The 23674-nt window shown below is 42.4% G+C and overlaps 3 protein-coding genes across 3 annotated transcripts in view; 2 read left to right on the top strand and 1 right to left on the bottom strand.

Moving 5' to 3' along the window:
• Positions 1–15027, bottom strand: part of tln1 (talin 1) — a 55412-nt gene extending 40385 nt beyond the window's left edge. Inside the window, exons 1-2 of the mRNA XM_083901703.1 lie at positions 14884–15027; positions 2510–2590 (exon numbers count right to left, since the gene is read on the bottom strand). The gene's annotated coding sequence lies outside the window, so the exon portion shown is untranslated. The remainder of the gene's footprint in view (positions 1–2509; positions 2591–14883) is intronic.
• Positions 15028–16919: 1892 nt separating this feature from the next.
• LOC310937506 (uncharacterized protein) lies at positions 16920–20646 on the top strand. The gene is made up of 2 exons (XM_083901789.1): positions 16920–17726; positions 18710–20646. The coding sequence occupies exons 1-2, from the start codon at positions 17181–17183 to the stop codon at positions 18947–18949; spliced, it is 786 nt and encodes a 261-aa protein (XP_083757915.1). The 5' UTR covers positions 16920–17180; the 3' UTR covers positions 18950–20646.
• An 860-nt stretch (positions 20647–21506) lies between these two features.
• On the top strand, positions 21507–23230 carry thap1 (THAP domain containing, apoptosis associated protein 1; the record flags this gene model as incomplete). Its single annotated transcript, XM_083909908.1, is given in 4 exon segments — positions 21507–21577; positions 22476–22668; positions 22671–22673; positions 22748–23230. Coding segments are annotated over 4 exon segments (750 nt in total).
• Positions 23231–23674: the final 444 nt, after the last annotated feature.

Below are 23674 nucleotides of genomic sequence, written 5' to 3'. Positions count from 1 at the left end.
ATAAAAATCATTATTTCCTTATCTTGCCAATGTCTTGACTACATTTTCTATTCATTTTGCAACTCTTTTGATGAATAAAACCGTGACTTTAAATGGAAAACACAAAACTTTTGAACAGTAGTGTAAACCAGGGGTATGTGATCGGAGTGGAGCTGAGGAATTTTGACAGGATAACGTAGAAATAAACAAATCAGAGATAACTGGGAGGATAACCGGAATGCGACTTAAGCAAAGCTAATTCCAGTAAACTTTTTTTTTACAGAGAACACTTTCGGTGGATCTAAAAACATCCTCCCACTTCTGCTTTTAGCTTTAATCTGTACTCGCAGCTCAGCTGATCCGTCTCCATCTAATCCCACCTCAACTCGGGTTAAAAGCTCGGCGACTTTTACGAGGAAGAGCGATGTTTTCGGAGAGAAATCAGAGAAGTTCCAGATCCTGATAAACTCTGTGTGTGTGTGTGTGTGTGTGTGTTCTCGAAAATGAGGAAGGCCACTTATATTTACATAAAGAAATATAAAAATAAAAAAACCCTGTGGGAAACGCAGTTACAGTAAATCAAAACGTAGTATCTGCCCAGTTTAGTAGTATCTGTTGACAAATCAACAAACTACAGTGTGCCTAGCCCCGCCCCTTTAGGAACTCAGCCGTTATGATTGGTCTGCCAAAAACTGGCACAGTTGGGATTTGTGATTTGTGAATAATCTGTGTGACGTACCAAAAAAAGGGCTATAGTTAGGGTCTTTACTGAAGTTTACTGAACACACGACATGTTCACAATAGAGAAAACATTTAAATAAAGATGTCAGTTTAATTAATAACAACAAACTACGACGTGGCACGATACCACGTCTTCTCCGAAAGTCTCTATCGGTTTTGATGCGAAAAATGATGCTGCTGCTTATATTAAAGGCGCCATATGTAAGAATGTGGTCAAAAACGGTTACTACATGCAAATTCAAAATACCGAGGTCTTTTAGGTTTTATTTTCTGACGTAACTGGCAACCCGTGGTTGCTCGGCAGCTGAGACTCTACTGACTGCAATGATTGGTAGACGGCGGTAGGTGGCGCCACATGCCAAAAAGTGAAGCATGCTATATATATAAATACACAGTATATGTATATTATATATTATTATTATATTATACATATATATAGATAAATATATACACATATATATATACACATACATATATACACACATATATATAGAAACATATATACATACACATATATATTTACACACATATATATGTATATGTATATATATATATACACATATTCATATATATGTATATATTTTTGGAATGTATCAGTATCAAGTGGTTTTAAAAAAATATGTAAAGTGGTAAATGGTCTGTATTTATATACATATACTGCACATATACATATATATATATACATACATACATATATATATATATATATATATACATATTTATATGTATATATATATATATATATATATATATATATATATATATATATATATATATATATATATATATATATATATATATATATATGTATATATTCAAATCTGCTTTACACTACAGTTTTGCATTCACACATTCACACCCATTCACTCACACTTTCAAACGGAGCATCCGTGTGCAACGCTTCGCTTTTTGTGCTACCTGGGTTTTTTTCTCGTGATTCTGAGTTACTGAGTTTTGCCCCAGGACACATCGACAAGTAGACATAATATATAGCTAGAGCCGGGAATCGAACCCACAACCTTCAAGTTGAAAAAAACAAAAAACAAGTCAAACTGAGGAGCCTGTTCAGAGGAGGCGCTGCTGTTGGCGGCAGCGCGGCGAGGGGGGAAAGCAGCACGGCATGCGCTGGCATCACACCTCACTGGGATTGGATGTCACAACACAGACACCCTGACACCCACACTGACCCACACACACACACACACACACACACACACACACACACACACACACATACCACACACAGACACACACATCCTGCTGACACTGTGTCACCATCAGTTCCTCTTTCTGTTTCTGGCTCTGCCTTCACTGCCAGGAGGATGTTGCTGTGAAGCTTTTTATGTGTGTGTGTTTTTGTCACTTAGGTATTTAGTTTTAGCTAGTGAGGAGGTGTCAGGCCTCAGGATGCACATGTTGCATGCTGGGTAATGTAGTAAAGACAAAAGGGATATATATTTAGACTAAGAAAATGACCACATTCAACTATCTCTTAAAATTCGACAGGATCAGGTGACACAAGCCGGCCAACAGGACCGTCTACAAGACATTTTTGTCAACAGATTTCATAAATAGAACAGAAAAAACCGCACAGGGCAACGATGTCTAAGTTCGTCATGTGAAAAGTCCCCTAACCTGAAGTTAAACCAGAGCTAAAAAGGTACGCATGAGTTCATAGAACTTTCACCACCATCTTTAGTTCTGATGCAGCGCAGACACACACACAAAGAATATTCACCAAACTACGTATAAAAGTAATTCTGACGAGAATGGAGCATTTTTTAAATACCTGATGCAAACGATGTTTGAGTGACAGCACTCCGGCCCCAGTCAGATGATCAGCTCCGGGTTTTTACTTCTTCTTCCCTGGCTGAAGACAAACAAAACAAAACAAAACAGTGAGTTATAACTGGGCAAGAAATGTCTTCAAAACACTGTAGTATGCATGCCAGGCCTGCATGTGGCGCTGTGGGCTGATACAAAACTTTTGCGGTTTCTTTCTAATTATCTGCGAGTGCGAGTCCAAGTCTTTATGCATATTAGACGACCACAATAATGTGTTTCTGACTGATGAAACACTCTGGATCTGTGCTGTCAGGAGAACATAGAGCTGTGGCTCCTCCCACCACCACAGAGCTGGAACAAATACTTTGGCACAGAATAAATGCAAAGTGTTTCACTGGCAGCGGCGGACATAATTGAACATAAACAGTGTTTTTCGCAGAGAGAACACACTCTTCTCTCTTCTCTCTCTCTCTGTGTGTGTGTGTGTGCACAAAAGTCCACGTTCAGTCACATATTTTACAGGCTGAGTCTGGTTTTTCAGACTCGCGTCGACTCCACTCTGCAGCAACATGTTTGCACTGAGTCACTCTGTGCTGCAGTTTGGGGGAGGTGGAGGTGTAAGAGTGTGTGTGTGTGTGTGTGTGTGTGTGTGTTTGTGTGTTTGGGGAGGTCGATGGGTGGGTGGTTGGTTGGGGAGGGAGGGAGGGGGGGGGGGTCTTCCTCTACTCTGGAATGACTGTGTTCTTGTAAGATCCCGCTCAGATGCTCTGATGTCACTTCCTGTTTTAAAAAGCACTCACATGCCATAAAAGGACATTTGAGCCATTTGTATCCTCCCAACAGTGGAGGGGCTGCGTCCGGCCTCAATCCAGGGATCTGTGTGTGTGTGTGTGTGTGTGTGTGTGTGTGTGTGCGTGCGTGTGTGTGTGTGTACTCATCCGTCTCCAGTTTGATGAGCAACAGATAATCGTGTGTGTGTGTGCGCGTGTGGACGCAGAGGAAGTTTGACAGAGTCACAACAGAAAACAACTGTAGTTAGCGAGAAATGAGGAAGAGTTCACAGCAGCCAATCACAGGCAGCCTGACAGGAAGAGAGGCATAAGCGGACACACACACGCACACACACACACACACACACTCGAACAGCATTGTCAGTGATGACACTTGTAACCCCTTACCCTAACCCTAACCCTCATAAATTAATGCCTAACCCTAAATCTTGACCTAATCCTAACCTAAACCCAATTATAATCCTAACATTGTCCCTAAAAGACCTTCAAAATTGTGAGGACCAGAAAAAATATCCTCACAAAGATGGGATTAAATCAAAATCTGTCCTCATAGACAACTACAGACACACACACACACACACACACACACACACACACACACACACACACTACAGACTGTTTAATAATACTACTATGACTATAAAGAATTCTTGTTATTTTATTGTAAGTCAGTTATTTGTCACTTTTTCCAATTCCGATCATACTGGGATTCACTGGGTATCACATGACTCCCTTCTCTGATGTCATGGTGATGTCATAACGACATAATATCCACCAAATAATGATGTATATTTTAACGTCGGTCATATCTGTTAAACGTCAGTAGTATTGCACGATGCTGAGCAACCTGGGAAATGGCCTCATAATGACATCACTGATCATTGGACCATGTGTTCTGGGACCATATTTTGGTTGACCAACATGAATACACATAGATTTGGACAGCGTAAACACAGGGTTATTCCAATACTTAAAGGCGCCATATGTAAGGATGTGGCCAAAAACGGTTACTACATTCAAATTCAAAATACCGAGGTCTTTTAGGTCTGGTTTTCTGACGTAACTGGCAACCCGTGGTTGCTCGGCAGCTGAGACTCTACTGACTGCAATGATTGGTAGACGGCAGTAGGTGGCGCCACATGCCAAAACATGATTTGCAGTCTGCAAAATATTTTTTTTTATGCAAATATTTTGTCTGTACTGTTGTTGTTGATGAGTTCAGTTTGTTATATGAACATTATTTCTGAGTCTCTGTGACATATTAGGAGGATTTTACGGCCAATTGATTTAGATTTATTACATAATGCACCTTTAACTTTTACAAGACCAAAATTCAGATTTTAACCCTAAACGTAACTATTTCCTCAAAAATTAAGTCCTGCCTCATTAAAACCAGGACAGTGTTTTTGTTGCCAGAAAAGATCATAAGGCGGTTATTAATACAATAACACACACACACACACACACACCCCCCCCCACACACACACACCAACTCCCTGTTTCCTGCTCAGTCCACGTCTGCAGAGTCATCAGGAAAAAACACTCATTCCTCTATTTCCCCCTTTTATCAAAACTTTATCGAAAAGAGCAGCATCAGTCGTCCGTCAGCTGACACGCGACATCACTTCCTGTCCGGAATCGGGGAGCGAGTCAACCGTCGTCAGTGAGTCGACGCTGACGCTGAAGCAGAACATGCGGCTGTCAGATACTGTCCATCACACTGTCCAGATCTGACCGCAGGGTCAGCGAGCTTATCTCGCCGCAGCAGAACACAACGTGCTACTGTTGGCGAGGGATCGCTGTCGTCGTCACGCCGTCGTGTGATTAACAGCGGCTATGTACCGCAACGACCGTGAGATCCCACCAAGGTCTTTCTAGGAAACAGACATTCGAATGACACCAACAAACGGGGGTGGGAATCACAGCAGGGAGCCTCATTTTTACGATACACGGTCCACGATACCAATAATATCACGATACAGTGATTCTGTGATAATCAATATATTAATCATATAATACATCATTATATATGAAAAGTTCTCTATTTATTCACAATATTGAACATGGATGAAGCATCTCTTAGCGTAGCTTTGTCTACCATTATCCCGCTGTAAAATAAACTCTCTAATTCTTCAGGTCAGGTCACTTCCGCCCAAATTTCCCCTCATTCATTTGAGCAGCGCCACCGTGAGGAGACATGAAGTAGTGAGGCCTTAATTTGTTAATTAAAATATCGACATTTGCCCCGGTCTATTGATTATCGTATTGCACGAGGAAGGATGATGATATTTTGACCAACAAACCAGAACATTTTTATTGCTCTATATACGGAATCATCAGTCAAATTCGATTTTGACTCAATATCTAATTGCGATTATTTAAACGGGAATTGCGATTTCGATATGATTCGCGATATCAGAGGGAATCTTGACATCGTGATTCTCATTTTCATTCGAAAAACAGATTTAAAATGATTTACTGTGTGATGTTTGTGCAGATCTGTGAGCAACAAAGACGTTCCCTGCAGTCTGGAGAATATGATGTGTTTATATCAAGAAAATTATTCAGCTAAAATGATATTTTGACACACATTTTGGCTTTAAAGGTGCATTATGTAATAAATCTAAAGCAACTGGCCATAAAATCCTCCTAATATGTCACAGAGACTCAGGAATAATGTTCATATAACAAACTGAACTCACCAACAACAACAGTACAGACAAAATATTTGCATTAAAAAAAATCTTTTGCAGACTGCAAATCATGTTTTTGGCATGTGGCGCCACCTACCGCCGTCTACCAATCACTGCAGTCAGAAGGGTGTCATCTGCCGAGCAACCACGGGTTGCCAGTTACGTCAGAAAACCAAACCAAAAAGACCTCGGTATTTTGAATTTGAATGTAGTAACCGTTTTTGGCCACATTCTTACATATGGCGCCTTTAACAAATTTTGCATATCCTAGGCCATTTTGATTTAAATTCGTTTAAATGTTTAGCCCTAAATCCGATAAAAAAAGACAGACAACCAAGAAGCGATGCATGGCAGCTAGCAACGTGGCCGTCACCCAAGAACAGCTGTCTTTCTCTAATGATTCTGTAAATTTCAATAATTCATGTCAATCCAACCAAAATATTATAATCCTGAGGCGTTAAGACATAAGTCTCTCCAGTCCCAGGGGCCTCCTTCCAGTGGGATGTGCCCGAAACACCTCATCAGGGTGGCTTCCAGGAGCCTCCTCATCTGGCTCCTCTCAATGCTCCACACTGAGCTCCTCCCGGATGACGGAGCTTCTCAACAAAATCATTATACACGACCTGAGGTTCGTCACCTTCGTCCTAATGGAGAGAGCACGTTCCTCCCGTTAGCGGGGGGGGGGGGGGGGGGGTTCCAAACACAACGCTGGGAACCGAACTGATGACATTCTGGTTTGAAAACAAACACAAACGTTCTCACAAACAGAAGCTGTGGTCACAGACCACACGTCTGAAGAGCTGCAGCTCTGTGAAACCAGTCGGTCTTCATCACCAGATGCACTCAAACTTCCTGTTACCTTTTATTTTATTGACCAAAGTGTCCACAACCACACACACACACACACACACACCATTAGAGAATGTTCTAATTCTGAAAAAAAAAAAAAAAACACAAGTTGGTAGCGCAAAACTACTAAAATAATTGTACAGTAGAAAAGCCAAATTAGCATACGCCTAGTGCTAAATAAACTAATAAACATTAGACAGTCATCATCGGTTGGACATTTCTAAGAAGCTGCTTTACAGTGCAGATGCAGTGAAGGAGAAACAGGAAGCAGTTAGCAGCTAATGACTCCGCCTCCTGGGAGTGAAACCGCTGACGCCATAGGCATTTCCGTCCGACTGACCCCTCACGGAGCGTTTAAATTGGTTAAATGGACTCTTGTGATGTCGCTGACCACAGTCACACACACAGTCATAATCATTTCTACTGTATTTCACATCACTGGGGTCAGCGTCAACCCCCCCCGACAAGGACGCGTCACCACGAAGGACCGAAGACGAATAAACAAGCGCAGATGCAACATCTGCAGCAATGAAACATGTCCTACAAACGCCAGAAATAGATGTTCAGCTGTGTTTACCCAGCTGTGACGTATGAGCAACACAAACACCGACACAAACACGACAACATTAACGTTAGCTGCTTATTTAAAACCATCTTGTTATTGTATGGAACTCTGAAACTTCACATATGATCACATCTAAACACTCGGACGTGAAGTTTGGCATATTATAGGTCTTTTAGGACCGATATCAATCCTTATTATTACTAATAAATGAAGCCGATAACTGATAATATCATTTATATGGATGTTAATATGGTCATGGACTCTAAAAAGCAGTACGAAATTGCAAATACTGAATGAATACTGCCTAATATCGGTACACCAATAATTAGCCAGGCCGCTAATGGGTCAACCCCTATTAGGACAAATTTAATTAGCCTGTTTTAATGTGTATATTTTTTATTTACACATAAAAACACCTGAAAATTTGTTAAAAAAAATGTATAGCATCACATTTTCTGTGCTTGACGGAGATGGAAAATGTTGTTTTTGCACCTTTAAAACAGCTCTTTTTAAACTTCTGAGTCATCACAGCCGTTGTGAAAATGTGTGATGATTTCCTCTGGGACAAGGTTCACGTTCTGAACCAAAACACCGGCCACATGTGGTCTTCACGCGTCTGCACAGAGAGCTCAGTCTTCTCAGGTCACTGCACTCACTTCCATTCATGTGGACAGACTAAACAAAGCATTATCCCTGAATGATCTTCAACCACATGCTACGGCCAGCTAATGCTAAAGCCCGACCTGTACCTGTTACCACAATTCAAATCTTAGCGGCCTAAACTTAACCAGTTCCGCAGAAATTAGGATCCCTGTACCAAGCGAGCTTCATGAGCGGGACGTCCGACACAAGAATCAAAGTGCTAACAGTGCTAAAACAAAACAATAACAAACTTTAGATTAAAGTTTAAAAAAGACGTACAATTCCTGAAAACATTCCACTAATCATAGTGCTGGGCACTAGGTTAACGCACATTAGCGCACGACGCGTTTCCATGATGGCTGACCTCTGTTAGCTGCGTTAGCTAATTTTAGTGCTGCTAAAGTTTAGCGTTACTTTAAAGACTAATTTTAACAATCTGGAGTCACGTTAACATGACGCTATGCACGTCTTTTTTTGGTCAGTCGTCATGGAAACGCGCCACGTCATGGCAGTTTCATGCAGCCGTTGCTACGATGACTGCGATGAGGAGGAGCTATTAGGCATGGAAAACGATACCAATGTTGAATGATTTTTGCATAAATATCTAATTGCAATAATTTTGAAAGGAAGTGCGATTATGATATGAATTGCGATATCAGAGGGAAGGGTCATATTTACATCATTATTCTCATTTACATTGGAAAAACATATTCAAAATCATTTCTCCAGTCTGTAGAACAACATGTGCATAATTCTAAAATTACATTATTGGAGAAATTTTGTCTTTCGCAGTTCCAGTTGAAAATTGCTAAAACTCCTTAGCCTTATACTAGTATTCGTTTCATTCCTATCGCTCACGCTATGCAGCCTGTTCTGCGCAGGGGTCATTGTTCCGCACGGACCATTTTAGCAGACGCACACCGAGTGAAAGGAAGAACATTTCCAAAGTGCGGGACCATTTCACGCTTAATCATGCCTGCAGTGTAGGGTGCAGTGTAACCCCTGCAAACTACAACTGCCGTACCACAACAGCACGGAAGCATTCGGTTGCTGTTGCTAATGCTAACGCCGCCGGCACACGCTAACGTAAACATTGATGTTCGCTGATTTGACGTAGTTTACCAGACCATACTGTATTTGTAGCGATGTCGTGACTCGTGATGCTATTTGAAAAAAAATGTAAAAATTAGATTACTTGATTAATAGGTATAGAATACTTGATTACAAAAATATTTGATAGCTGCAGCCCTCCCAATATCAAACACTATAGGGCTGCAACAACAATACATTGATCAGTAATCAATTAGCATCATTTAACCCAGGATCCAGGATTAGGTACATGTTTTCTCGGATTTGAACTGTGACTCATCTGAGGTGTGTGGTCAGTCTGCGGCGGCAGCGACGCTAGCCTTGTTTTGGCAACAGAAGAAGTCGCACACTGGAGCTTTAAATCAAGGTCCACGTTTTCATTGTGTCTGAGTGTTGACGTTCGAGGGGAAACCCTGTAGGTTTGAGCGTTACGTCCACATTCATCACGCGTGATGATTCACTTCTGTTGCGTTGGGGATTCGACTGCAGTGTTTTTTGAACGCGTCTCTGGCTCCATCCTTTAAACGACCGGCGGCGGGCGGCGGTACGTATTTAGCAGAGCAACATGAGCCTCGGGCCGCGGCGCCGCAGCCTCCAGCCCCGCAGAGGAATTCAACTGTGCATTCCTATGGAATACCAGCGGCGGCGAAAAGAGACGGAGAGACAGGCAGAGGAGAAAGGAGACAGAGAAAGAGAGAGGGAGGCTTTATTTCAGCCTCATGTCAGTGGCGGCGAGCGCATGAACTAAATGCAGCAGCCAATCCCAGCGGAGCAGAGGAATGTGAGGACGGAGAGATTCTTGGCAGAGGGAAGATAAAAATCTCATCTCCAATTTTAAACTGTTTTCAACCCACAGGAAGTTGACCAGCGGAAAAACAAGACTGCGCCGCGCCGAAACGTACAATATAAACATACGTTTATGCACACCATATCCTGCTTTAATCACGTAAAAGTACAGTGTGTAGAATTTAGCTGCACGCTCCTTCACCTCACTCTGGAGATGCATGCGTAGCCTTCAGTTAGCGTCAAAAAGATGCTGAGCTTGTCCTTTGTGGGCCACTGTAAAAACATCGCGGCGCGAGACGACGGCCTCCGCAGAGCTGACCAGGCTCCCAATATAAATTCGAAAGGCTAATTTTGGGGTTGTGAAAAACACAACGTTCCATACAATCAAGTAATTGCACACTCGTAGTAAATTAAATATGATGATTAATACCTCCCCTAACCCTACATTTTGCGCGTTCTCATGTAGGTGGGAGCAAGGGGAATTGCGATATTGCCCTTATAATCAACCCTCAAAATGTAAGTGAGCTCTGATGCGGGCTTAAAACAAAGTGGAAGCTGAAATTACCCATGATGCTTTGTGAATTCAGCGAGCCGGCTGATGATCTGCGGAGGAACAATTTCGTCCTAAGTTTATTTTGGCAAATAAGCAACGTTACAATGTCGAAATGTGTTGGAAAATGTTGGTTTGATATAAGTCCAAAAGGACCGTTAGCTAGCTAGCTAGCTAGCTAGCTAACTAGCTAGTTAGCGGCTATTCAAGAGAGAATGCCCATCATGTAGCGCTACATGATGGATCCGCCGGTATTTTTCCTGAATGTAAATATTAGCACGCTTCACCGGTAGAACTGTCAACATGACGTAGGCTAGCACGTTCGTTACGTTCACTACGCTAATTTGCATATAGTGGTGTCCCAATTCCATAGGGAAGCCACTTACCTCAACAAGAGGAATTTACGGTTGAGGGCAGTCCAAACCAAGTGGAAATTTTAAGGGGGAGAAATATTATAATTATAATTATATATAATTTCTGCCAATTTTATCCAACTTGTGCTCACTGGACCTTCAATTTAAACACTTTAAAATGTGGTTATAACGTTTAGACAAATATTTCACCTATAAAAATACATGTCAGCATAAGTCTATGACATCTTCAGAATATGTTCACTGCGTTATATCACCGTTAGACAGCATTTTCTAACAGGAAACTGATGTTTTCTCAACTGCTCACTCTCCTGCACCAAAGTCCATGAAGAAAATCATTGATTTTAGCGTTTGGTAGCTTTATGTCACTGAGGTAAACCTGGGTTAAATATTTCAAACACAGAAGTAACAAATTAACACTTTTGAAGTTAATGAAGGCGTCAGCAGTGGATCAACACCTGCTGTGGGCTGTGGTGTAAAAACGCTGGTTTACTCTATGGGCTTTGGTGTGGGAGAGAGAGTGTGTGGAGTTAACAAAACGACAAATAACTTCCCCTTTTTTGTGCACAGCGAAAACACTGTTAGTTTTCAAAATAAAAGCCCCAGCTTCTCTAATACCAGAGGAGAATAATCAACATGAAAATAACTATGAGGTGTGTGGACTTAAAATAAACCCTGTGAGGTCAGCGCGTTCAACGGGTCTGTGAGGTTCTGCGTCATCGCAGCTTTACACAAGCGGTGAATCTGTCTGCGGCGGGGGAAATGAAATGTTTGTCAGCATCACCTCGGCGTCGGTGATGGTGTCGACAGGTCAAACACGGACGAGCATCTGCTCTCTCATCCAGCAACAGGTCAAACGCGGACGAGCATCTGCTCTCTCGTCCAGCGACAGGTCAAACGCGGACGAGCATCAGCTCTCTCGTCGGGCGACAGGTCAAACGCGGACGAGCATCAGCTCTCTCGTCCAGCCACAGGTCAAACGCGGACGAGCATCTGCTCTCTCGTCCAGTGACAGGTCAAACGCGGACAAGCATCTGCTCTCTCGTCCAGCGACAGGTCAAACACGGACGAGCATCTGCTCTCTCGTCCAGCGACAAGTCAAACGCGGACGAGCATCTGCTCTCTCGTCCAGCGACAGATCAAACGCGGACGAGCATCTGCTCTCTCGTCCAGCGACAGGTCAAACACGGACGAGCATCTGCTCTCTCGTCCAGCCGAGTGTGATGTTCAAACGCAGCTGCAGCTCCTCACTGATCTGACCCAGCTCCAGGCTCTGAGAGTCTGACACGAGCCTGAGAATTGGCTCTGGGCTAAAACAAACTGTTTCTGGTGAGGTGGTGAGTGGGGGGTTAGCACATGTTGCCTTGACCAAATATGGTCGAGTGAAAACACTACAGTCAGACAGACAGAGAGAGGCTGGTTTCCTTAAGGGGTGTGAGAGGGAGTGAGACACTGACACATAGAAAAACAGGCAATATTTTATGCACGGACATAAAATATGTCGTCAGAGACTTGATTTATAACATGTGATGTCAACTGAGGACATAAACTGTCCAAACAACATTCACGCCAAACCACGTTCACACTAGGGCTAAACGTAGGGCTGGGTGATATGGCCTCAAATCAATATCACGATATATTGAGCAGCTCACCTCGATAACAATAAATGAACGATAAGTTCAAAGTTGCTAAATGACGTCATGGCCTAATTTGCATAATTGACCATTTGCCTGATATAGGTGTCCGAGTGTCTTAAAGGGACATGAACGTACACACAACTTTTATTTTTTTGAATTATCGAATGTATCGTTAATGGCAAAATGACATGGATTATCGTCGTAAATTTCGATAACGATAAATTTTCGATAAATCGCCCAGCCCTAGCTGAATGATTCTGAATAAATATCAAATTGGGATTATTTTTGACAGGAATTGCGATTTGCGATATCAGAGAGAACGGTCATTTTTATTCTGGATTAAGACGTTCAATCTGTAGAATAAAACGTATATAGGTCAAGACAATATTTAATTTAAAAGTACTTTTTGACAAATTGCAGCAGACTCCCAGAGAGACCGAGTCATGAGTGACAATTCAATAACAATAAGGGTTTAGAATCACAGGGTGCCAGACGATACGATACGCGATACCAATAATATCGCGATGCGACGATTCTGTGATATTCAATGTATTGCGATATATCGATAGATCACGATATCTGTCAAAAATTAACAGTTAAAGGGGAAAGATTTCTCTACTTATTCACAACATAGAGAACAAAGTAGTATTCAACACGGACGGAGCATGTCTTGACGTAGCTCTCTCCACCATTATCCCTAATTCTTCGGCCAGGTAACTTCCATTTTTCCGATTATCTTATCACACGGGGAAGGACGACGATAATCATCACCGAATCGCTTTTTTGACCGACTGCAATAACCTTTTCAAGGCCAATTTCATCCAATTCAAGAAATTCTTAGATTCAAGCAGGCTAGCAGGTTCGATCGTCTAGTCGTACATTTGCAGTGACGGTGATTTTCCGAAAGAGCAAGAGTGAAGAAGAAAATGTGACTGGAAGTAGAAGCAACACAGCAGGTCTGTTTTCAGCGCGTTCACTCCTGTAACTTCAGCTCCTGAAGAGTCGATTGTAAAGTTTATTTGAGCTTTTTATAGGGCTGCTTTAGACGGTGTTGCCTCACATGCTGAGTCAGTAAAAAATCCAGGGTTTAATCCTGATGTTCCAGACGCAATCCTGGTTAAAAGTAAAAAAAAAAAAAAAAAATCCATGTTGCTGAATTTAAAATCCTTGTTCTCAGATTAATCCTGAAGTTTAGAATACAGTACATGCTCTGGGTTAAAACTTCTATGTGAGCGGGTTTAACCTTGAAGGTAAAAATCCATGTTCCGGGGTTTAACACTGTAGTTTAAAATCTATGTTCTGGGGTTAAGCCCAAGGTTAACGCCTGACATTAAAAATCCATGTTCCTGTACATAAATCCAAGTTAGCACGTAAATACTGAAATTTAAAACGGACTATTCCCAGGTGCAAATGTCCAAGTTTACATCGAAAGTTACAAGAAATCTGTCCCCCCCCCCCCAAACCCCCAAGATTGTGTGCATTTTTAGATTTTCAGACCTTAAAATTTTAATATTTAAACCATTTGGTTTTATGTATTGATTCTCTGTGTCGCCAGTAGGGGGAGTTGCTGATTTTGCCAAATATTAATTGAAAGATTTTTCTGTAAATTTGCAAATCTGGTGTCAAACAACAGGTTCTCACAATTAGTTTTACAAGCGTATTCGTGACAGAGTAGAATAAGCAGAATACTTTTAGTAAATTAGGTGTGTGAACGATCAATAATCATTATTATTGGCAGTAACAGAGGGCCCCAAAATCAAATTTTGCTGAGGGCCCCGTGGAGGCTTGGGCCGGCCCTGGGGAGAAGGAGAGCTAGCTTCTGTGTGTCAGTCTGGTTCTCGACACAGGGGGCGCTCTCACAGCACAGTCAGGGCTGACTATGTTCAAGAACCTCAAACAATAACACTCCAAAGCTTCAAATAATGTGGACTACTCCTTAAAATAAATCACACACACACACACACACACAAACACCTGAGGCTCCATGTTTAGCTAACTTCCTGTTAGCTTACGAACGTGTCGCTAGCAGCGTCACGTCACAGCACGTCACAGCGGTGGAAGAATTCACGGCCCGGGGCGACGTTTTTCTCCGTGTGCCGCTGCACAACACACCCAGAGTACGATAACCCTCCGCAGTTAGAGCCGAGGTGTCACTGCTTTAAACACGGAACTGATTACACAACAAACTCACACAAACACAAACCTGGCTGTGGATGGAGCAGAGATACACAACAAGTCCCCACAGACACACTCACTGTAACACACACTCACTGTAACACACACACTCTCGACTTTTCACCAACTTTTCCTGCCTCCACATCGACTCGCTGTGACGTCACAGACCCTTCTCTCTACAATGGTGGAAACTTTTCAAACTTCTCAAACAAACTCGGGAACTGTCTCACCTCCTCTGCCGCGTGTCGGTGGCGCTCGCTGCTCCTCGGTTCTCTCCCGCCCCGCAGATGTGGACAGACGGCGGCGCTCTCCTCTCTGTCTGTGTCCCCGGTGAGAAGCGCCTGGTGCTCGGGTTCTTCTTCGGGCTCCCTCCTCGGTTCCTCCCTGTGACTGTGTCCGCTCGGAGCTGCTGCAGCAAGCGGCGGCGGTGGCGGCGGAGGAGGAGGCGGCAGCAGCAGCAGTGCGGCTGCTCAGACTCCACCCTGTTACACGCGCCGCGGGGCGGTGGCCCGCGCGAAGCGGCGACGCGACGCGGCAGCGCGCTGCTGAAGTGTGTATGTGTGTGCGAGAGAAGGTGGAGAGAGACTTTTTAAAAAAAAGTTTTCTTTACTTTTATCTTCACTATACATTCATATTACACTGTTTTAATAGGAGATTATATTTTATTGTATTTCAGACTAACACTACTAAATGAAAGTGTGATCATAATAAATCAGTTTCTATGGAGCCCCAAAAGGTCTCCATGTTTTTTTTATTTTAATCAATTCATTACTTGTATGTCATTATTACATTTTATATATATATCTCTAGAGATATCGATATCTATATCTCTAGAGATATATATATACACACACACATATATATATATATCTATACATAGGTATATAAATATAATGCATTATTATATATATATATATATATATATTATAATGCATTTTATTTGGAGGCATCTTTCATGACACTCAAGGTCACCTAACAATATATATATATATATATATATATATACACACATATATACATACATATATGTATGCATATATATTTATTTATATATATATATATATATATATATATATATATATATATATATGTAGTACATATGCATATACATTTATACATAATATATACACATATATACATGAACACACACACACAAACACATATATATATGCATATTATGGTCCCAGCTATTGTTTTTCCCTCATTATAAAACATATACTGTATATATATTGGATATTTATGCATATGTAATATAGTCGATTAAATAGGAATCCATATTATAAGTCATTGTTGTGTTAGATTTATTTTATTGATGTTCTATTATTGTATGTTTATTATCTTGTGTGCACAGTGATGATTATTGACATATTAAATGCTAAACTAAATACCACATTTAATATGCATCATTCAAGTTATCGAAAGTATCATTCAATTAAGCTTTATTTACATTTACGTCACTTTTTTGTTTCAAACCAACCAGTATTTTTACAGGTAAATGACATGTAACAAAAACATAGGGTATAATATTAAAAGGTATTAATTATGTTAAATTATATTAAAAAAGGAGCAGTAGTTCCTGGACAGAGTGTCATGGAGCTCACCTCTTTACTTTGACGCCACCTACTGGTGAAGACAGTGAAACAGCAACACCAGCCTCCTCCCTCTCATCCCTCAACATCTGCTCCTCCTTCCTGTAACAGTAAACATCACTGGTGTCTCAGCTTCCTGTGTCCGGACATGATATAACTGTTTACAAATACTTTATTAGTGTACTTTACATTGTTATTTATATTTCTAGCAACTTTTACTCCACTGCATTTCCTCTAACTATCTTTGTTACTTGCAAATAAACTCAGAAGAAGAAGAGTTGGTGTTATGGTCTGTATTTATATAGAGCTTTTCTAGTCTTGATGAGCTGCTTTACACTACAGTTTTCACCCATTCACACACACTGCAACATTAAATGTATTTGCTCAAGGACACAGAGCCAGGAATTGAACCCACAACCTCACCCTACCCTGTCTTTTGATACTTAAGTACAGTAAATGTCATATACTTAAAGACTTTTCTTAAGTAATATTATAAAAAAAGTGACATAAACTTCTATCAAAGTCATTTTCTGTTAACATACTTGTACTTTTAGTACTTTATACAAGAACTAAAATGAGTTTGATGAACCAGGTTGTATGACGTGCAGTGTCTAAGCTCCACCAGAGGAGGCGCTGTGACAAGGTGTGCTGTAATTCCATCCGTAGAAGAAGACGGAACGGGAGCCATAATAAACCAGACTAGCTAACAGGAGGGCGACGAAAACCTGCGAAATGTCCGATTTGTAGCCGGTGAATCTCTCGTTAATATCAACGTACGTGACTTTTTGGTGGAAATACTCGATGGCAAAGACGCACGCAGGAGAATTGCGCCGCTGCGTGTTGTTTTAGACGCAGACTGTCGCCGTGTGGCTGTGACGCACCGTCGTTAGCTTGTTTACCGTGTTTCATGTCACTGGTCTGCGGCGCCGCGTGCAGACATGGAGAGTTTGTACAAGCGGAAAATGTTCGCGTCCATGCGAAAAACCAAAGTGGACGCGTCCAAGAAGCGGGAGATCGGTCTGCCCGCGTCCATCCTGGACGACAGTGACGAAGGCTCCTTCTCCTCCTCATCCTCCTCCTCCGCGTCCGCCTCCTCCGAGTCCGAGTTCCACACCTCGCAGGAGGAGGACAGCGAGCAGGAGTCCCGGGAGTCCGGGGCAACGTCCAGCGACGACAGCCGCTCCGTGACCCGCAGGAAGCGCTCGTTCCTGGGAAACAACGACAGCTCCTCGTCCTCCAGCGACGACGACGACGACGATGGTGATGCAAAGAAGAGGGACAAGAGCCAGTCGAAGAGGTCGGTGCAGCCCAGGAAGCGGAGCCGGTTGCAGCGGCAGGACGAGTCGGACTCGGACCACGCGGAGGAGAAGCGGAGAGAGGAGGCGGAGAAGGCGAAGAAGAGGCAGAGGCACAACAAGCTGCTGGCGCTGTCCCGGAGGATGAAGGCCCGGGTCCCGAACCGGAGGAGGAGCCGCGTCAAGCAGGTAATGGACCTTTACGCCCTGGACACGCCCACTTTACCTGGATTATATGCGATTATCGTAATCACAATAATATCGATTCACGATATAATTGCGAGTATTGCAAGAATTCTTTTTTTTTTTAGATTCTGACTTTAAATGTGCATTATGTAATAAATCTAAAGCAACTGGCCATAAAACTAATATGTCACAGAGACTCAGGAATAATGTTCATACAACAAACTGAAGTCAACAACAACAACAACAACAACAGTACAGCCAAAATATTTGCATTAAAAAAATATTTTGCAGACTGCAAATCATGTTTATGTTCTGAAATCATGTTTTGGCATGTGGCGCCACCTACCGCCGCCTACCAATCATTGCAGTCAGTAGAGTCTCAGCTGCTGCGCAACCACGGGTTGCCAGTTACGTCAGAAAACGAATCCTAGAAGACCTCAGTATTTTGAATTTGAATGTAATAACCGTTTTTGGCCACATTCTTACATATGGCACCTTTAATCTTACTTAATTAGGTCCATATTCATATTTTGTGCCGATATTCTTTAAACTTGTACACAGAAAACAAAAAAAAAAAGTGTGACAAAATGTAATGTTACAAAAGTGTATACTAACATGACAGAAAAAAGTTACTTAGTTATCATACATGTTACAAAAAGTAATTTTACAAACATGTAAACAGTACTTTAGTGATGAAAAAGTTACAAAATGTTAGAAAAAAACGACCAACATGACAAAAGTTACTTATCGTTACGTTAAGTTCGATTTTTTTTTTAAGTTTGTTCGGAACATTACAAAAAACACTGCATAAAAAGTGACTTTGTTTCGTTTCGTGTGTTATTAACATTACAAAAAAACGCTACTTACGAGAGGAAAAAAGTTGCCAAATGTCAAAAGTAACAAAATGTTGCCGTGTTTACCAGCATTACAAAAGGTTACTAAAGAATGTAAAACAATGTAAACCTTGTTTTTGTTTGCCTCCTCAGGCTGACGGAAGTGACGAAGACTCTAAAGACGAAGAGGACGAGGATCACGGAGACGAACACGTGGACAGAGGAAAAAACGGCAGCAGCAAGAAGGAGGTGAAGGGAAGCGAGGACGGGAAAAGAAAGAAGGAGAAAGAGGAGACGGAAAACGAGGAGGAGGAGGAAGACGACGACAAAGAGGAAGACGACGACAAAGAGGAGGATGAGGATGAGGAGGAGGAGGAAGAGAAAGAGAAGTAGCTCCACACAGTCATGGAGAACAGAGGAGGAATCACTAAAACTTGACTAATCTGGAAAAAAAAAACGACTCGCAATCGTTCCTGTTTTTCCTCCTTAAGAAAAAACTCAACAGTGGAAACAAAAATCAATCTCTGACACAAGGATTTCACAGTCATATCTTGTTTCTATGGCAACAGACAAAAGAGTCGGGAAGATTAGAACGTCTTCGCTGCTGCTGCTGCTACTGATCCAAAATCACATTATTCAGCCCAGGTATTAAAGGGATAGTTCAGTTTTTTTTTTAAGTGTGCATTGTGCTGTGAGCGCCCCCTGCACTTAAATACAGCTGGAGTCTGTGTGAGCCACTCACTCTACTGCACCAAATTCCATTCAGAAAACCAGCGTTTTAAGCTCACAGTGACACAGGAGCTGCTGCCTCGTTTGTGTCACTTAGGTAAATCTGAAAGAAGGATTTCAAACACCAAAGTCAAAGAATAACACATTTAAACTCAGTGATGGAGGCAGCAGTGGATCAACAACTCCTGTGTGCTGTGATGTTAAAAATGCTGCTTTTCTCTATGGAGTTTGGCGTGGGAGAGAGCGAGCGGCTCACAGAGCGACAAAAAACTACATTTTCCTGTTTGAAAACACCAACAAACAGCGAGATAAATCCGCAAAACATTATTTAGACCGGACTGAGGGGGTATCAGTGTCTCAAGTTGGTTCCCGGCACAGGACTATCCCTTAAATACCAGACCTAAACAGGACCATGGTGTTTATAGAGAGGTTTAAACATACTATGCAGTGATAACATAACACTACATCTGTTTAGATCAGCAGCAGCAAACCAAAAGTCAGTACGTGGGGTCAGGAGGAGAAAGAGGAGGAGGAGGAGGAACATCTCACAGTTTGTAGAATGTGAAGCATCCAATGATGGAAAAACCAGATCCTTCTCCTTCAAGGCTCCTTGTTTGTTCCCGAAAACCTGAAAAACTCAAAGGTGCGGACGACAGACGGTGCCCGCGGCCGAGGCTTGTGGGTAACGGCAGTATTTAGAGACGTTGAACATACGCAGCTGAAAGTGTCTCTGGTTCTTCGTTGCACTTTTCTTTCTTTCTATCGTCCAAGATTTAATCACACGTGGTTTCCTGCTAAGCAGATGTATTTTTAAGAAAAAACTTTTCTCCGCGTGACTCTGAGAGGATTCAGACTGAACTGGATTCAAAACGCAGACGCTTTTTATTGGCAACATCATCCAAGACATTACTGTCAATCAGATTTAATTTGGCCAAACGTTTTAATGAAATGTTGCCACTCGACGTGTTTGTACTGGTTCTATTTATTATTTCTAAAGTCTGTTACCGTGATGCATTCATGTGCTCGAGCACAAAATAGGACAAATTAACGTCCCTAATCTTAAATTCAGCTTCCCATTATTTCTTCTTGTTTTTAAATACATTTTTAAGCCTCGCTTTCTCTCCCCTTCCCCTTTCCCTCGTGGTGATGGTGCGTTTAAGGGCCTTCATACCAAACGTGTAATAAAGTAAAATCAAGAAAAGACCACAGATTAGCTGCGAGACGCTGAGACGGCGCGACACACTTTTCAGGAGCCTGTGGTCTTTCTGCTTCTCATTTAACTCGGCGATGACTCTGTTGCTGTGTAACGCTCTTCAGATCTGCTCTGTTAAAACACCTGTTTTATTAATAAACGTCCTTGTTTTGACAGGTTACGTTGGTGGAAATGGTCACGTCTTATTTGCTTGGTAAGCACCAAATCAAGCGGTCCGAGCTAGCTTTAAGACGATAGAATGTACCATTTGGTTTGATTATATTGGCATTTAGCAGCTACAGTCCAATTTATTTAGCATTTTTTTTAAATAATTAAACGTATCATCGCGAGAAAAAAGTTGAATTTTCAAGCTTTTTGTCTAAACGAGCTTAATTTTGGAGCAAAATAAAAACAATTGTTGTTGTAAAAAGTCAAAACTGAAAGAAAACTATTGTATTATGTGTGTATATATATATATATATATATATATATATATATATATATATATATATATGTGTGTGTGTTTATAAATATATGCAAATAAGTATATGCGTGTATGTAGATATACATGTATGTATATATATATATATGATAAGATACATAAAGTAATTAACATGTGTTAAAATAACAATAATGCAACATGTTATTCGAAGAATATGCTTCATAATAGGGGATGGTTTTATAACTTCACTATTTTAAGATAAAAAACAGTTTCTTAATAAAATTAAACGCTTCTGACAGTGTTGTTTTAGCACAAACAAGCAAAAAAACAGTAAAAAAAACAAAAACAACTCACGACTTCCCCTGCTGGTCACAACGAGAACTTCCTGGTAGATCCATGGAGAGCGAGCTCTGCCAATCAGACACCAGGAACGCAGGTCACGTGACGAACTGTCCGCCGCCATCATTGTTAGTGGCAGTGAAGCCTCCGTGAAGGGAGAGCCAGCATCACACACACACACACACACCAGCGGGACTCTCGTTGAGCGGGAACCCGGGTTGTAGTGAGCGCTGTTCCGGGCAGGAGCCATGGTTCAGACGTGCTCAGCGTACGGATGTAAGAACCGCTACCACAAAGATAAAGACGTCTCCTTCCACAAGTGAGTTCCGCGTGACGGCGGAGCTAGTTAGCATTAGCTGCCATGAGACATAATAGCAACTGGTGAACTAGTTAGTTCACCAGCTCTCATTGACTGATCTGTCATTTTTAAAAATTAAACACTAATTACTAGCTGTTTATGAGTGCTACAATAAAGCAAATTCGTGTCCGGTGTTTGCATGGTTAGTGAATGAATTCGGCTTGAACCAAATCTCACCAAGCACAATGTTATTAAAAAATAAAACGATTACATGAGACGAACATCTGAGTTTAGAATGCCGGGTTTACCAGAGCGTCAAACAGGTTTATAAACACGTCGATAAAGCACTTTACGTTATTTCTACGTGTCTGTCTTCTTCATAAATACGTAAAATTGTAGTTTAAATCTAACTGGTGTTTGGTTTTGCAGTTCGCGCTGTCAAAAAAAGTACACTCAGCTGTTTAAAACACGTGTCAACTTCCTGTATCAGTGACGTAGTGACGTACTGACGCGCGCGTTCACAGGTGCGCGCAAGGTGACCACAAAGTACCCGGATGGTGCACTTAAAATTGTAAAAGAGTGTTATTACGTAGCCATGCTTTGCTAGGGTCACGGTGGGAAATGTTTGACTTAACTTTTGCGTTTTTTAAAACTTTTTTTCACGCGATTCGTTTGCGTTTCCTCCATGTTTACGTCTTGTTGTTGTTTGAAAAAAACTAGAGTGCGCCACCAACTGGACAGGAAAGTTGTATGCAGATTCGTCTGTTAAGCGTTAGCGTGGACCAAATTTGCACAGACCTTAGCGACAGAATGACTTGCGATAACAGCCCACAGTGACCCCTGTTGGCACACCTGGTCATTACAGGATGCTGGTAAACAACTACACCCAAGTACAACTGTAATTATCCTGTGTTCGCAGGTTTCCTCTGGCTCGTCCGGACGTCTGTGGTAAATGGGTGGCGGCGATGAGGAGGAACAACTTCAAGCCGACCAAGTACAGCAACATCTGCTCACAGCACTTCACCAAAGACTGCTTCAAGAGGGAGTGCAACAACCGCGTGCTGAAGGAGAACGCCGTGCCGTCGCTCTTCACCTTCAGCCTCAGCATCAAGGTCAAGTAGCGCGAGTTTCACGCGTCACGAGCTAGCAACGGAACGCAGAATAACTCTTGTGTGTGTTGTGTGTCAACAGTCGGAGTCCCTGGAGAATCCCTTCCCCTCAGAGATCCACTTCCCTCTGTCGCTGACCTCTGACCCAGTGGTGGAGGAGGAAGTGGAGCAGGTGGAGGAGGAGGAGGAGGAGCACCAGCAGCAGCAGCAGCCAGAGCCTGGGCGGAGCCTAGCCGACGGGCGGCGGGACACGACGGCGGTCTCCTGCGACCACAACTACACGGCGGAGGACTCGGCGCGGCAGAAGAAGCGCATCGAGCAGCTGGAGGAGCAGCTGGAGCGTCTGAGGAAGAAGCTGAAGACCACGCAGCAGAAGTGTCGGCGGCAGGAGAGGCAGCTGAAGAGGCTGAGGGCGGCGGCGGCGTCCTGCAGGGCGACGCCACGGAGCGGCCGCGAGCCAACGTCTGCTGCTGCTGCTGCGGCGGCGGCGGCAGTGGCCGGCGGCGAGGAGTTTGTGATTTTACCCAAAGACATGTACCACACACTCAGAGGGATGGAGGGATGATGGAGGAGGAGAAGGTTCTGTGTTCGGACTTCACTGGACGACGATTCTGCTGCTAAAGGAGAAACACAAACATATTTGGAATGGAAATCATGGAATGAACCACTGTTACAACTTGACGTGTGACGTTCTGTGGTGAAGGTGGAAAACACTGAAGAATCTGCTGCTCGCTGACACTGATGCTTCTTCACGTGACTCCTGATTCAGGACGTGACCTCGTGATGTTCTGTGATAGATGAGATAAATAAAGACTGAGCTGTTTTACTCCTGAAGTCATGTTTTCTACTGTTGTAGAAGTGTACTTAAAGGTGCATTTGTTGACCTGTGGCGCCCCCTGGTGGCAGCAGATCATCCTGAACAATATGAATTATTTTTTTTCAAAACAGGTAAATTTCAATGTTCTGTTTCAGTTAAAAGCATCTTTTTTTTGGGTTGATCAAACTGCAG

The sequence above is a fragment of the Microchirus variegatus genome (assembly GCF_963457635.1).
Source record: "Microchirus variegatus genome assembly, chromosome: 1".
NCBI lineage: Eukaryota > Metazoa > Chordata > Actinopteri > Pleuronectiformes > Soleidae > Microchirus > Microchirus variegatus.
The sequence above is the reverse complement of the archived record's forward strand: the minus strand, read 5'-3'. Positions and strand labels throughout refer to the sequence as shown.